At 44.3% G+C, this 14,640-nt stretch overlaps 1 protein-coding gene and 1 pseudogene across 1 annotated transcript in view; both read left to right on the top strand.

Annotated features, from left to right (window-relative positions):
* The window catches only part of RAB3B (RAB3B, member RAS oncogene family), a 68,019-nt gene extending 58,567 nt beyond the window's left edge, over positions 1-9,452 (top strand). Inside the window, exon 5 of the mRNA XM_012928014.2 lies at positions 9,006-9,452. Within this exon, the coding sequence (XP_012783468.1) occupies positions 9,006-9,193 (188 nt within the window). The 3' untranslated portion in view covers positions 9,194-9,452. The remainder of the gene's footprint in view (positions 1-9,005) is intronic.
* A 4,318-nt stretch (positions 9,453-13,770) lies between these two features.
* On the top strand, positions 13,771-13,926 carry LOC105942043 (large ribosomal subunit protein eL39-like; annotated as a pseudogene).
* Positions 13,927-14,640: the final 714 nt, after the last annotated feature.

The following is a 14,640-nucleotide window of genomic DNA, read 5'->3' as shown; positions in this document are numbered from 1 at the left end:
AACTCTACATAACTTTGATTACATGGTATTAGTTCACACGTTTTCTTGCTCATAACTCAGAACCTTATATACTGCTTTATTTGATATGGTCAAGAACATTTTTTTTAATCTTTTTTAATTTTTAATTCACTAATTACATTGTATTATGTGACACAGTTTCATAGGTACTTGGATTCTTTCCACCCCTCCCCAAACCCTCCCACCATGGTGACCTTGTTGCATAACCACAGTTCAAGTTCAGTTGAGATTCCCCCATTGCAAGTATATACCAAACATAGAGTCCAGCATCTTATTGTCCAGTCAAGTTCAACGGCTTCTTAGGTATACCCTTTCTGGTCTGAAGACAGAGCCAGCAGAGTATCATCCCGATCAATTAAAAGCTCCAACATACCATCAGCAAAAATTTACATCATTATGGAATTAATTGACATAGTAATGAGTAACCAATATGTTAAAAGTAAATGCAAGTTCTTAACCACCTTCTGTGACCACCTCATTGACATTTCAATTTTAGTTTATACACAACATATAACATACATAACATAACATGTTATACATAACATCATATCATCTTAAATTAAGGCAAACATGTGGTATTTAACCTTTTGGGATTGGCTCATTTCCCTTAGCATTATGGTTTCCAGTTTGGCCCATTTGGCCACAAAGAACTGCATTTTGGTTTTTTTAACAGCTGAGTAGTATTCCATGGAGTAGATGAACCATAGCTTTCTTATCCAATTCCCAGTTCCAACAAAACTGTATCACATAATACAATGTAATCAATGAATAAAAAAATAAAATAAACAAACAAAAAAAAAGGAAAGCTATGGTTCATCTACTCCATGGAATACTACTCAGCTATTAAAAAAAAGAACATTTTTTGTGTTGAGATGAATGCATCTTGATGCTGCATCATCAAGCCTGGTTGTAGAGAAACAAAACCCTCAATTTGTACTGAGAGTGACTAACAGTGACTTACAATCCCCATTGTGCTGTCACAATTCTCTTGTGATGTTGCATATAAAGTAGCTTTATCATCCATATAGTAGTACATTAATTTTGTTACTGCACAGTAATACATTATGATCAATATAGCAAATCAGTGATTTTACTGATCATGAAGCTGAAGCCAAAATATCCAAGATTTCTTATGTTCAATGAGTTGGATAACACTTCTGTATCTTTTTTATTGAGATTATGAATATTTCTAAGCAATATAAGTAATAGATGGCAATCCCAATACTCAAACTAAGACTTTTTGAACCAAGATTCTTTTTCTTAAAGATTTATTTATTTTATTACAAAGTCAGATATACAGAGAGGAGAGATAGAGAGGAAGATCTTCCATCCGATGATTCACTCCCCAAGTGAGCCGCCACGGGCCAGTGCGCGCCGATCCGAAGCCAGGAACCAGGAACCTCTTCCAGGTCTGCCACGCGGGTGCAGTGTCCCAATGCATTGGGCCGTCCTCAACTGCTTTCCCAGGCCACAAGCAGGGAGCTGGATGGAAAGTGGAGCTGCTGGGATTAGAACCGGCGCCCATATGGGATCCCGGGGCGTTCAAGGCAAGGACTTCAGCCGCGAGGACTTCAGCCGCTAGGCCACACCGCCGGGCCCTGAACCAAGATTCTAATGCTCCCTTTCTGTCAGCCAAAGATGTTTTTCCAAAAGCCTGCCTTGGTTTTGTTACTTGCAAATTTCCAACTTCAACACTAAGATTTCTTTAGATGATGACTTGGTGACACACAATTTGAGACAGAAGCTCAGACAATAAAGGTGAGTTTTCTGTAATTTTCCTCATGAGCTGCAAGTTAGATGTGACTCTACTTCTTGAGTCTTCAAACTCAGATGGCTAAGCCACACCCATCCTGTTAGAGTGTCTGTGGGGCTTGAGCCATACATATGACAGCTGCCTGGAGTATGGACATGTATTTTCCCCTCAAAGAGGCATCGCAAACCAGTTGGCTATAGGAGGATATGTAAAATCTCTTGCAAATGTCAGTGACAGTTTGCCATGGTCACTGATACACGGTGGGTCCTGGGGACACAGAGGGGAATGGGCATCTTGCCCTCAAGTTGCATACTCTTTCTCTCTCTTGCAACTTGCTCTGGGAAAGTGATCTTTGCGCACTGTGTCTCCCAAGCTCCATAGACAGAGGCTTCTGATTTGGCTTAGCCATGGAGAGATACTTATAGGTGGGTGAATGTGGGGAAAAGGGAGACGTGTGGATGTCCACCCCTACCCTATCCAGGTCTGCTCCTCTTCTCTGACTCTGCTCCTATGATCCCAGCTTCCTTTGGCTGTAGTAACTGTTGTTGTTGTTGTTTGGTTCTTGCTGCTGTTAATCTCTGAGTTTCTTCACTATTCTGTTTTGCTTCAATTTTTCCATTGTTGATTTACAAATTCCCTCTGAATTAAATGCTTAAAAATAGCTGCCATTTTCATAGATGTAATCTGACCAAAATAACCATGCAGTATGCCATGAGAACACAAGGGAGAGGTATGTGGTGTGCTCTGAGCAGTGGAAACAGTGTTGGGGCAGAGGAAGGGGCAGCTCTGTGACTCCAGAGGCCCTTCTGGTACATCAGGTTAATCATCTGCTTGCACACTGGCATCCCATATGAACACCAGTTCATGTCCCAGCTGCTCCACTTCCAATCCAGCTCCCTGCTAATGTTCCTGAGAAGGCATTGCAAGATGTCCCAAGTGTTAGGTGCCCTGCACCCACATGAGAGTCCTGCATGGCACTCCAAGCTCCTGGCTTTAGTTTGACCCAACCACGGCCATTGCACCCATGTGGGAGTGAACCAGCAGATGAAAGATCTCTTTCCATCTCTCTGTAATGCTACCTTTCAAACAAACAAGTAAATCTTTTTTAAAAATCAGTGACTTGGGCCCGGCGGCGTGGCCTAGCGGCTAAAGTCCTCGCCTTGAAAGCCCCGGGATCCCATATAGGTGCTGGTTCTAACCCCGGCAGCTCCACTTCCCATCCAGCTCCCTGCTTGTGGCCTGGGAAAGCGGAAAGCAGTTGAGGACATCCCAAAGCCTTGGGTTCCTGCACCCTTGTGGGAGACCTGGAGCAGGTTCCAGGTTCCTGGCATCGGATCGGCTCGCACCAGCCGTTGCGGCTCACTTGGGGAGTGAATCATCGGATGGAAGATCTTCCTCTCTGTCTCTCCTCCTCTATATATATCCGCCTTTCCAATAAAAATAAAAAATAAAAAAATCAGTGACTCTACATGTGTGTAATGAAAATGATTAAGAATAGGAGTTAGAGAGTAATGGCATGGATGAATGTACAAAAATGAGAAGCCATTGATATTTCTGGAGCATGCTGTGAGTCAGAGGATAGCACTGGAGAAGCAGATAAAGGTCAGGACACACAGTGTCTTGAGTGGTAAGCCCTGGCGGCTGGATTTAATCAGACCAGTTTCAGTTCCCATGGCACAGATCCAAGTCTAAACAGTTCAAGATAGAAGTCAGGGGCATAGATGATGCAAAATAAAAGAGAGGCTCACTGGAAATTAGATGGTCAAGAAATTAAGAGGCCAGGGTGCAGGATGGCTTGTCCATATGACACTCAAAATTCTGAGAACGATGCAAAGCCTGGGTGGAAAGGAAGACATGAATCCATCGCTAAACTCATCAGTGACCTAGAGGCAGTGAGCTAGGTGTTGATAAATGATGAAGTGAGGAGGTGTCAGAGCAGAATGGAGAAGGGATTTGAATGTAACGCTGAATAATAAATGTTCTAAGAGCAATGTGGGGATAAGGAGAGGTGAGTTGAGCTGATCAGAAGTTTACAAACTGAGGTCCATCCAAATCTGAGGCTGGTAGTGTGGGCGCATTCTGTGAGTCTGTGACAGATGCTTTTGGGCAGGATAGGTAAACAGGATCATTTGGGGGTCAAGGATCATCTTGGAGATTCAGGAAAGAATTGGGCCCCATGACAGACAGCAGAAATCCCACTGTTATGAAACCAATTAGAGGCAAGAAAGGACTAGGGGCTAGTCTGCTTAATTGGTTGTCATCGTCCTGCCCTCACTGGGTTCTCAGATCCTAAGAATCCTGATTAATGAACCTGAAGAAAAGGTTACCACATGGGCCCGCTAATGAAGAGCCATCTGAGAGCCTGACAGTAATTGGGTGGCAGTGCCTTGGGTTGTTCTGTTAAGCAGAAGAGATCTGTGAACTAGACCCACAGCCTGGTAACTTGAATCAGAGTTCTTACCCTTTGAGGACCTTTGAGATAATGATGAAGGCATCTGCTTGGCATGGTATATATACTCTCTGGCCTCTTGGTGACTCATAACATTGGGTTTTCTGTTGTAATGATAACTAATGGTTCCAATCCTTCTAGTATTAAGCAAGGCTGTTTGTTGGCCTCTTGGCTGTGCTCATGCTGTGTTAGTTGCATTGGATGCTGGGGTGCTTGTGCTCACACACACACACTCACAATCCTGTCTGATACCTGCTGGGGCATCAACTTCTCTGAGAAATCCTTCTTGGCCCCCAGAGTCAGGTCCCTCCTCTGGCTTCCTCCCACTTGAGCACTTATCGCTCTGTAGTGTTGTCCTTATATCCATCACACTTGACTAGGAGCCGCTCAAAGGTAGGAATTGTGTCTGATTCATCCCCAGGTCTCTAGTGCCCAGCCGAGGGTCCACCATGCTTGCTGAGCTTTCATCACCTTTGCTGTCTGCATCCCCTTAGCCACACTCTCCCCATTCATTTCCTACCTCCTTCATTCACCAAGTAACCAACTATTCCTTGGCTGGACCTAGAGCTCAGATGAATGACACAATCTTTATCAATCGAATGCTCTTTTTAAGGATTTATTTGTTTTTTTGAAAGATGAGAGAAAAAGAGAAAGAGAGCACGAGCTTCCATCTTCTACTTCATTCCCGAGAAGGCCTCAACAGCTGGGGCCTGGGGATGGGACAGGCTAAAGCCAGAAACTCCATCTGGGTCTCCTGTCTGGGTGGCAGGAGCCCAGGTATACTAGAACCTTTCACCTCCTTCCCTGGTGTAGGGAGCTGAATCAGATGCAGAGTAGTCAGGGCTTGAACTGGCACTCTGATACAGGATGCCAGCATCAGCTTATTGTGCTATACCACAACTCCAGCTCTTGTCAAATGGACTTCTGCCACATAGAGTAATGAATGATATGGCAGCATAGAAGAACATGAAGAACTCGCATCTAAGTTGAGTCCTAGAAATGAGAATTTGACTAGGTGAGAGAGTTTTTGCTCAGTTCTGATTTTAAAGGCTCACAGTCCCCACTAGCTTTAGGAAGCTTCTTCCCCCTTTCCCCTCCTGCCACGCTCCGCTTTTCTTGCATTCCCACATGGTCTCTAGTTGGTTCTATTTGGATTAGAATGTTGTAGAACTTCCTGTCCCTGGTCCAACTGAAAGTGAGACAAGAGGCATAAGGAATCCTTGAGCTTTGGTTTCCCTATCTGCAAATCACAAAACGTGACCCACTGTCTTGGTTTCACCTGTTTGACAAGGCTGTGGCTGTTACTGTTTCTAAAACCACTTTTTAAAAAATTATTCAAAATATAGAGAAAGAGACAGAGAGAAAGAAAGAGAAGTGAGTAGTGAGCAGCGAGCGAATGAGAGAGAGAACAGAGTTCCTATCTCTTGGTTCACTTCACAAATGCTGCAACAGCTAGGGCTAAGTTAGAGCCAAGAACTAGGTACTCAAGTCACATCTTCCCCAGGGATAACACAAATCCAACTGTCTAAACCATTGCCTAAAACTTCTCAGAGTGCACCTTAACAAGAATGCTGGCACCAGGAGCTAGAGCCTGGAATTGAACCCAGGCAATTTGAAATGAGACACAGATATCTTAGCTACCAAACCAGGTTTAAGGATGGCTTGAAACTTGTGTTTGTGAACCATTAAGGACTTGCAGTTGTGAGGGACTGATGCTCTTATTGGTGTGTCTTACACACAACTAGGTTTGAACCCCTTGTGTTCCCGACAGTAAACAAGACCTGGCATGAAGTCAAGGTTCAATAAAAACTTGGTTTATTGATTGACCCTGCACAATGAAGAAAAAACAGCTTTCCCCTGAAAGCCCTTGGAGACAATGAGGAGACAAAGAAGTTGAAATCTGTGGTGGGTTGAGAACATATGGGAAAGGGAATAATCACATATACCATATACCAATCACTCCACATGCTTTTGTGCATTTAATTTGCATTCACACCCTAGAAGGTAGGTAGCATTCTCTTCCTTGTACAGATGAGAAAATGGAGGCTGAAAGTGATTAGGTAGCTTGCCTTAGGTCACAGAGCTGGTGACTGAAGAGACACATTCAAATCTCAGTCTCCCTGGCTCTTGTCATTGCCCTCCTGCACAATTTAGCATGTCCTATCCTCAACGCCAATTCCTCAGAAGAAATCTGGCAGACAGTGTGTGTGTGTGTGTGTGTGTGTGTGTGTGATATTCAATTAAAGAAAAACTCACTGAAGCCAACTGGTTTTGGCGGCCTGAGGCTGAGGAGCCAGAGCTGCCTCACATATCCACAACGAGCAGGCACTTCTGCAGCTTACCTTGCTCAGGCTGGGAAATGGGCCATAAGAAAACCAGAGGGTGGGCCGATAGGATCTGTGAGCATCCTCGAACTGGCAGGGTCAGGAGAAAAAGAGCTTTGCTGTGGCACTGTCTGTGGTTGGTGGAATAATAAGGAGAAGGCAGGCGGGAGAGAGGCACTCCCTCCTGTGTGGGAGAAGATGATGAAAGACGGAGAAAGATGAAGAGCTGAGAGGAGCCAGATTAAAAAAAAAAAAAAAAAGAGCAGATAGGCACAGTCATTATAATAGGCAGCTGGTGGACAGCAATTTATTCATCATCTGGCTCAATCCTCCCAATTGCTCCCAACAGGAAGACACCGCTGTTACTCCTACTTGACAAATGAAGAGTCTGAGATTCAGAGAGGCTAAGTGATGGGGAAATGTGAAGTGACTTGCCAGATTCAGACATGCGTGTAGTCAGATGAAATCAAAGGAGGCTGAAAAGACCTGTAAAGGAAGACAAGGATATAGCCAGGGGAAAGGATGCAGCGTGAAATGGAGGACTGTGTGTGGACTCTGGAGCCAGGCAAATCCAGGGCCAAACCAAATTTTCACTAACATAGTCACACGATCTTATGTGAGTTATACAGTCTTTTGGAGCCTTTGTTATTTCATTTTTAAGTTGGAGATGATGGTATTTACCCAACAGACTGCCATGAAGATTGAATAAGATGACGTTTGTTAAGGCTCCCAGTGTGGTGTCTGGCATAGCGTAGATGCTCAATGGATACTAAGGGTGCCAAGAAGAAAATGCAAGGAGCATAAAGGAAAAGAAGGAGCGAAATAGTGGGGGTGTGGGCCAGGGGAAGGCTTTTCAGGCTAACTACAGAGAAAGAGGACAGTGGACAAAGGGAATAGTTGGCTTAGGAACATGACAGAGGGCAGTTCATGCTTCTAAGAGCTGTCAACAGTGGTCAAGATTCCTGGTGGGAAGTAACCATTTTGAATTTGCTTGTGTCTCTTTGGACAACCAAGTTCTGTCTATTGTCACAGACAGGATCATTAAGGATCTCAAATACGAAACAGAAGACAAAAATATAACACACATCAGGTGCAATTTTTCCTGGACCTTTTCATTGGGTTTGTGAATGAAGAGAGCCATGTGTAGGATAATTTCAGTAATGGTCAGGAAGCAGGAATCTCACTGGGTGGAGATAGGCCAGTGGGAGCAAATAAAAGTTCATTGTGTCAGTGTGGAGCCTGGGATACCTACCACAGCCCAGACCTGGCTGGTCAGGCCAGGGTTGATGGAAGACAGGGGAAAGAGGAGAAAAATTCCTGCTCATAAGTCCAGAACCAGCAGATAGCCCACCCCTTAGGAGGTCCCCATCCCAGCACATTGGAGTTCCAGTTGGAGTACTAGCACTTCCACTCCCAATCCATCTTCTTGCTAATGCATCCTGGAAGGCAGCAGATAATGGCTCAAGTGATTGGCCCCCTGCCACCACTGGACAGGGTTCCAAGTGCTCATGGTTTCAATTTGGTCCAGCCCTGGCATTTTGGGAAATAAACCAACAGAGGGGCGATCTTTCTCTCTCTCTCTCCTTCTCTCTCTCTCTCTCTCTCTCTCTCTCTCTATTCTTCTCTCTCTGTGTGTGTGTGTGTTTCTATCCCTCTGCTTTCCAAATAAGTAAATAAAGAAAAAAAATCTTAAAGTCCAAAATCCAGACTTGCCATCTTGGTACCTTTACTTGTCTTAGGCAAGCCAATTTACTTCTCTCCGCCACAGTGACATGGAGAGGAGTTGATACTCCTTTCCCCAGGGCATTGCACTGATAAGTGAGAGAATGCTTTGGCAACTTGAAATGCTGTGCACATGTTTATGTATTCACTCTTTTGGCCAATACTTAAAGACACCCCCATCCCAACCCTGTATCAGGCATGACCTCTACACTTTATCAGCATCTTCTTATTTAGTACCTCTGTGAGCTAGGTAAAATGATCAACATTTACAAACCCCAAAAAATTGATCTATAAAGAAAATAATGAATTTTCCCAGTTTAGCAGCTTTCAGTGGTAGAACTAGGATCTGTCTGACTTGAAAACTCCTGCCTTATGGGGGTGGCACCAACTAGTTTATGTCCCGGCTGCACCACTTCTGATCTAGCTCCCTGCTAATGCACCTAGGAAAGCACTGGATAATGACCCAAGTGCTTGGGTCCCTGCTACCCATGTGGGAGACCTGGAAGAAGCTCCTGACTCTGTACCTGCCCAGCTTAGGCCATTGTGGCACATATGGGAAATCTGCCATTTGGAGCATGAACCAGAAGATGAAAGATTTCTGTCTCTCCCTCTCTGCCTTTCAAATATATACATTTGAACTGACCATCTGGCTTTGTTCCAGAATGCTGGAGACATGACAATGTCCAGCTGAAGAGATGGGGAAAAAAACCTTACCTCTGTCTCCTCTTTCTTTCTCCAGGATTTGACTTCTTTGAAGCCAGTGCCAAGGAGAATATCAACGTGAGACAGGTCTTTGAGCGCCTAGTAGATGCCATTTGTGACAAGATGTCTGATTCGATGGACGCAGATCCCTCCATACTGGGCACCTCTAAGAACACGCGCCTGACAGACACCCCACCACTGCTACAGCAAAACTGCTCATGCTAGGCAAAGCCCACCCTCCCTATGCATCCCTCAACTGCTCTGCACTCCCACCGCTGCTCCCAAGTCCATGCTGTCCACTCCTAGCCCCATGTAAGCTCTGTTGCTGCTGTTCTTTGCTTTGTTCCCAAGAGGACTCTGCAGCTGGCCCCATCCCAAATACGTAACCCCAGTCTTGCTTCACAAAAGAATATTTTCTGGTTTACATATGGGATTCCCTGTGGTTGCTTGCAAAGCTGCTATCTTTTCAACCTTGAAAATTAAGATTTCCTCCCTTGATCAATATTTCTTTCTCTCTCTCTCTCTCTCTCTCTCTCTCTCTCTCTGTCTCACACACACACACACACTACACACTACACACACACACACGACACACTACACACACACACACACACACACCACACACACGCACACACACACACAGAGTTTTCTGGGACTAGTCAGATGTGTCAAATGAGGCCGACCTATGCAGCTAATCCTATTGGCGAAAACTAAAGCACAGACAAGCTTGTTTCAGGTCAGGCTCCCCAGGTGGCTGCCTCTTAGCCTAAGTCAAGCCTTGACTCTCAAAGCACCAGCCGGTTACCACTGATGCCCACAGGGCTTGGGCAGTTGCTGTGGTGACAAGGCCAGAGCTAATCTCTTGAGAGCTCCAGTTCTCATAGGATGCTCAAAGAGCAAAGGCTGAGTCAGAAACACGCTTAAAGGAAAAAGATTATCCCTGCAAAATGTCAGAGGTCCTCTACTCTGTGAAAGGGCAAACCAGTGAGCAAAGAAAGAAATATGGGCCAAAGACATAGGGCTCTAGTTTGTGAACTTCTGCTTTCTAGCTGCTGGGAATGCCTCTGGTTCTTCATCTCCCAGACTGAAAATTCTAGAGTCGGTGGGATCCGACCTGGTGAGTTTGGCTGGTCAGTTCTCAGCTTCTTGTCTCTGACAGCCAGCTGGCAGGCCTCACACCCAGATCCCCTCTTTTGTAAACACATCTTCCAGGAAGAGGCAGGAGACAACTTCAGTTCACGTGCTCCGTGGGCAGCTCTCATAGTCAGAAAGTTTGCCTTGCTTCTCGCTGAAATTTGTTCCCATCCCATTTATATTGTCTCCTCTGATGGAGACTTCACAGTCTCTGCTCCCTGTGAGTCATGGCACCTTTAGATGGTTTGAGCTCAGAGTTCTGAGAACTGCCCTTTATCTGGGGTCAAAAACCTCAGCAATCTTACCTGCTATTTTTGATAGCATTTTCCTTCCTGCCTGCCCCTTTCCTTCAGCCCATCTTTCAGCTACTCCTGAGCAGTCCATCTTGGAGATGTGATTGAAAGCAGAATCTCAGGAGGCATGACCCTGAGACAATTGGGAAACTAAACTTGGAAATGTCAATGCCCATTCTCCTGAGAGTAAGACCCAAGAGCCTGTGTGAAAGCACTCCTGGTGGAAGCCCTTTAGTGGAACACCCGAAGGCCAAAAGTTACCAGCAAACCAGAAAGAATTATCTCAGCAGTCTAAGCTTTCTTGGATACAGGCACATTGTTTGGGTTTCAGCTGAAATAATGACAAGGGACTGGCAATGGTTCCTGAAAAATCTTGCTTCTCCACCATGACTGGAATCCCCAGCCTCCTTCACCTTAACACTAACATACACCTCAAATTCAGATCCAGTTCCTAGGAAAGCATGTTAACTAGCAACAAATCTGATGACCAAATAAAAAAGAACAATCAAGAGTCAGCCCTGTGGAGATGCTGCTGTCTCAGGTACAGTGCGTGGGACCCAGTTTTTGGACTTGGAATTGGGAGACCTGCACACTCTCAGGTGGCTGTGGGCCAGGTACTGCTTCCTCTGAGTCCTGATTTCCTATCCACAATGCAAAGGGGCTCATATGGATGTTCTTTCAGGTCCCTCCAGACGCTAACAGCTCTGTGATCCTTTTATCATCTTCACTATTTCACTTGATCTGAAGAGGCTCAAAGAGCAAGATTACCATCCTGTTGGTATTTCAGTGACAGAGGTGTCATGCTCTCTACACCAGACCTTGTTCCAAGCACTTCGCATGAATTAACTCATTTATCTTTCCAGCCTCTTTGTGAGCGACGCACCATCCTCAACCTTATTTAAAGATAAGGAAACCAAGGTACCAAGAAAGTCTAACTCACGTAAGATCATATCATGAGTCAATAGTGAAGCTGGGGCTTAAACCCAGGTGGCAGGCTCCATGGTCTGTGTTCTCAGCCGCCTCTCATATTGCATCTCTCATAGACAAACTATGATCCAGAGAGGTTAAGAGATTGGCCCAAAAGCACACAGCTTTAAAATCATGTTAGGATGCTTTTAAACAATCCCAGGACCATCAGATTTCAAGTCTAAGGAGATTAAGACTTATGTGTCTGAGCCATTAACAAATTGCTTATCCACCTCGACCAACCTGAGGTAACAGATGTTTAATGCTTAGGAAAGGAGGGTCAGTCTCAGAGACAACCAGGTCCCGTGGGCCTAGGCAAAATATGCTCAGTACCAGTCAAGGCCAAGTGCCAGCTTTCCCTGTATCTGCTTCTGTCAGGCAATCCTTTGCTGGAGTGCAGGCAGTCCTGAGAGCCATTGCTATGTTGCAGCACCGTGGCTTGGTTAACATCTCTAACCATGGAAGAATATAGTCCTCTCACAAGCCAGGGGTTCTTGTTGTGCTGCTTGTGCTGTGAAGTTGCATGATTTCTTCGTCAATTGTTGTTTTTTTTTCTGGGCAATAGCACCCATCTACCTAGTACCAGGATTTCAGACCAACATCCTCAGGACCCCTTGATATTTTAGTATATATATTCAATAATCTTGTTTTTCTTACTCAGTGTCCAAACAAAGGCTGATGCTTTTGCTTAAAAAATGTCAAGTTCTTTAAAATCTGGAGCCAGTTCCAGGGAGCAAGTCTCTTCATAACAGCTGGAATTCACAGTTAAATGTGACAGTGGCAAACTGTCCTAACAGGCAACAATCAGACCTGTTTGCTACCCAGCAATCCCCCAGCCCTGTTCTGTGACCTCATTTCTGCTAAGTGGAAGGCAAGAGCTTCCAGCTGATTACACACAAGGTTCATCAGTCACGGCAATAGCGCAATTAACCACCACCGCTCAAGCTGCAGACAGTGTGCATCAGTGGCAATTTGTCCTGGATTTCCTCTTCCTACACGAATCCAACTGAAACAAGGTTAAACAAAAACCCTTGTCCTCAAAAGAGGCAAAAGTAGGCCAAAAGTGTGATGCAGTATTGTAGTGATTCACAGAATCTGTTTTCAATGTGTATCTGTCTGTAAATACAAAGTGATACGTGATTCTTGTCTCTCAATCTGTAGCATTATTAACTTCTAAGAACAGCAATGGGGGAGAATGTGCTGAATAGTCTGATACCCATTGGGTAAAGACTTTGGACAGGAGTATAGAGAAGATCTTGTCCTGTTCCTATTTTTCAAGGGGCAGGGGAAGAATGGGTAGATATATCATAATTGTTCTGGGAGTACATAAGTAATGGAGCCAAGATTGAGCCTTGGATCACCCTTACAAAGAAATTCATCTATTCTGAGTAGCTGCTATGGTTCTAGCATGGCTAATACAGATAAAAATGATGATCTCTTTTTGCAAAGCACCTGCAGCCTGAAGGAGGTGCTGCTTCTAAAATATTACTAATCCATTTTGACAGATGAAGAACATGGCCTTGGGAAAGTTAATGGACCTGGTCATCCACCAGTAGCATCATTTGAGCTCACCTCTGTCAGATTCTTTTGGGTTTCCTCTTCAGATCATCCCAGATGAAAGGTAAATGGGGCAATGGTAGCAACAGACTCCCAAAGTTTCTTGAAGTTTTATAAATAACCTCAGCTTGTCTGGTTTGCAGTTGCTTTTTGACTGCAGCCTTATAAATAACTGACTCTCACATTCACATCACCCACTCCAGCCCCAGAACCCCTACCTAGCTGGCGCACCAAGTTTCCTGGAGTGCCTTCAGGAATGGGTTCAGGACATTGAATACCAATAGTTTGAGGGTAGAGAAAGAAATTATAACAAGTGTCCTGGAATCTCACTGATTTCATAGCCCTTATCCCATGTCATTACCTGATGTGGCTGAAGAATCAGGTCATAGCCTATGATTGGAAATGTCTGCAAAACACTAGCCAATGAGATACAGATGCTAATTTTTACCTTAAAGTCTGTCTCCACTAGGAATAGGGAACTTAATCTGGCTCTTCCACACGGATGGCTGGGACCAGCTACTTCAGCCATTACCTACCCAGGATTTTCACTGGCAGAAGACTGGAATGTGGAACTGGGTCACCCCCAGATATTCTGATATGGTCAAAAAAAATGTGTTAGTCACCAGGTTCAATACCTTCTTTGCTACCTTTATCTCAAATATGTCCATCTTTCTCCATATCCATTGCCATTGCCTTGGTCGAAACCACCAATTTTTCTCCCCTAGAGAACTACCATAGAGTTCCAGGTTAGTTTCCATACAATCCATCCTTCACATATTTTAAAAATATAAATGAAGGCTTCTTTTTCTTCCACTCCACCATCATGGTGAGTGTTTCTGAATCTTCCTTGCCATGTCTTCTCACAAGACCTTCAGACTCAAGAGATTCCTGGCCAAATCAGAAACAAAAAATCATCACATTCCCCAATGGATTCGAATGAAAACAGGTAATAAGATCAGGTAAAACTCCAAGAGGAAACACTGGAGAAGAACCATGCTGGGTCTATGAGGAACTGAACTTCAACAGATGAAATACATATTTTGTGCTGTATCAACTATCTTTTCTTTACCATATGAAGCTAAGGATACCATCATTGTCTGAACAACTGAACATGCTGGATTGGGTCTGTGACTAGCAGGTTGGTTCAGTAATAAATATGTGAGACATTTTGAAAACGTATGTATAATTGAAGGACTGGCATTGTGGCATAACAGATTAAGTCAATAATGACACCAACATTCCATATGAGTACCAGTTTGTGTACCTGCTGCTCTACTTCCAATCCTATTCATTGCTATTGCACGTGGTGAAGTAGTGGAAGATGGCCCAAACACTTGGGCTCCCTGCCACCCACATGGAAGACCTGGTTGGAACTCCTGGCTCCTTGTTTTGGCCTGACCTGCTGTGGCCATGTGGGGATTGAACTAGCAGATGAAAGATTCCCACCCACCCATCGCCTCACTGTATGTGTACCTCCCTCTCTGAAATTCTGACTTTCAAATAAATAAATCTTTTTTTTAATATACAAATGAACAATCTCAGTAATGCTGAGATTTTTCAATGCCACACAAGAAAATAATAGAATTAATGACATCATCATCACAATTATTATTAGTTCTTTTAAATCCATTTTATGTTTAGTTCTGAATCTGCCCCTAACTTGCTATTGCACCTCTATAAATAATTTCCTGGAACAACCAACTATTATTTATTTCCCTGCTT

The sequence above is a fragment of the Ochotona princeps genome, chromosome 2 (genome assembly GCF_030435755.1).
Source record: "Ochotona princeps isolate mOchPri1 chromosome 2, mOchPri1.hap1, whole genome shotgun sequence".
Taxonomy (NCBI): domain Eukaryota; kingdom Metazoa; phylum Chordata; class Mammalia; order Lagomorpha; family Ochotonidae; genus Ochotona; species Ochotona princeps.
The sequence above is the reverse complement of the archived record's forward strand: the minus strand, read 5'-3'. Positions and strand labels throughout refer to the sequence as shown.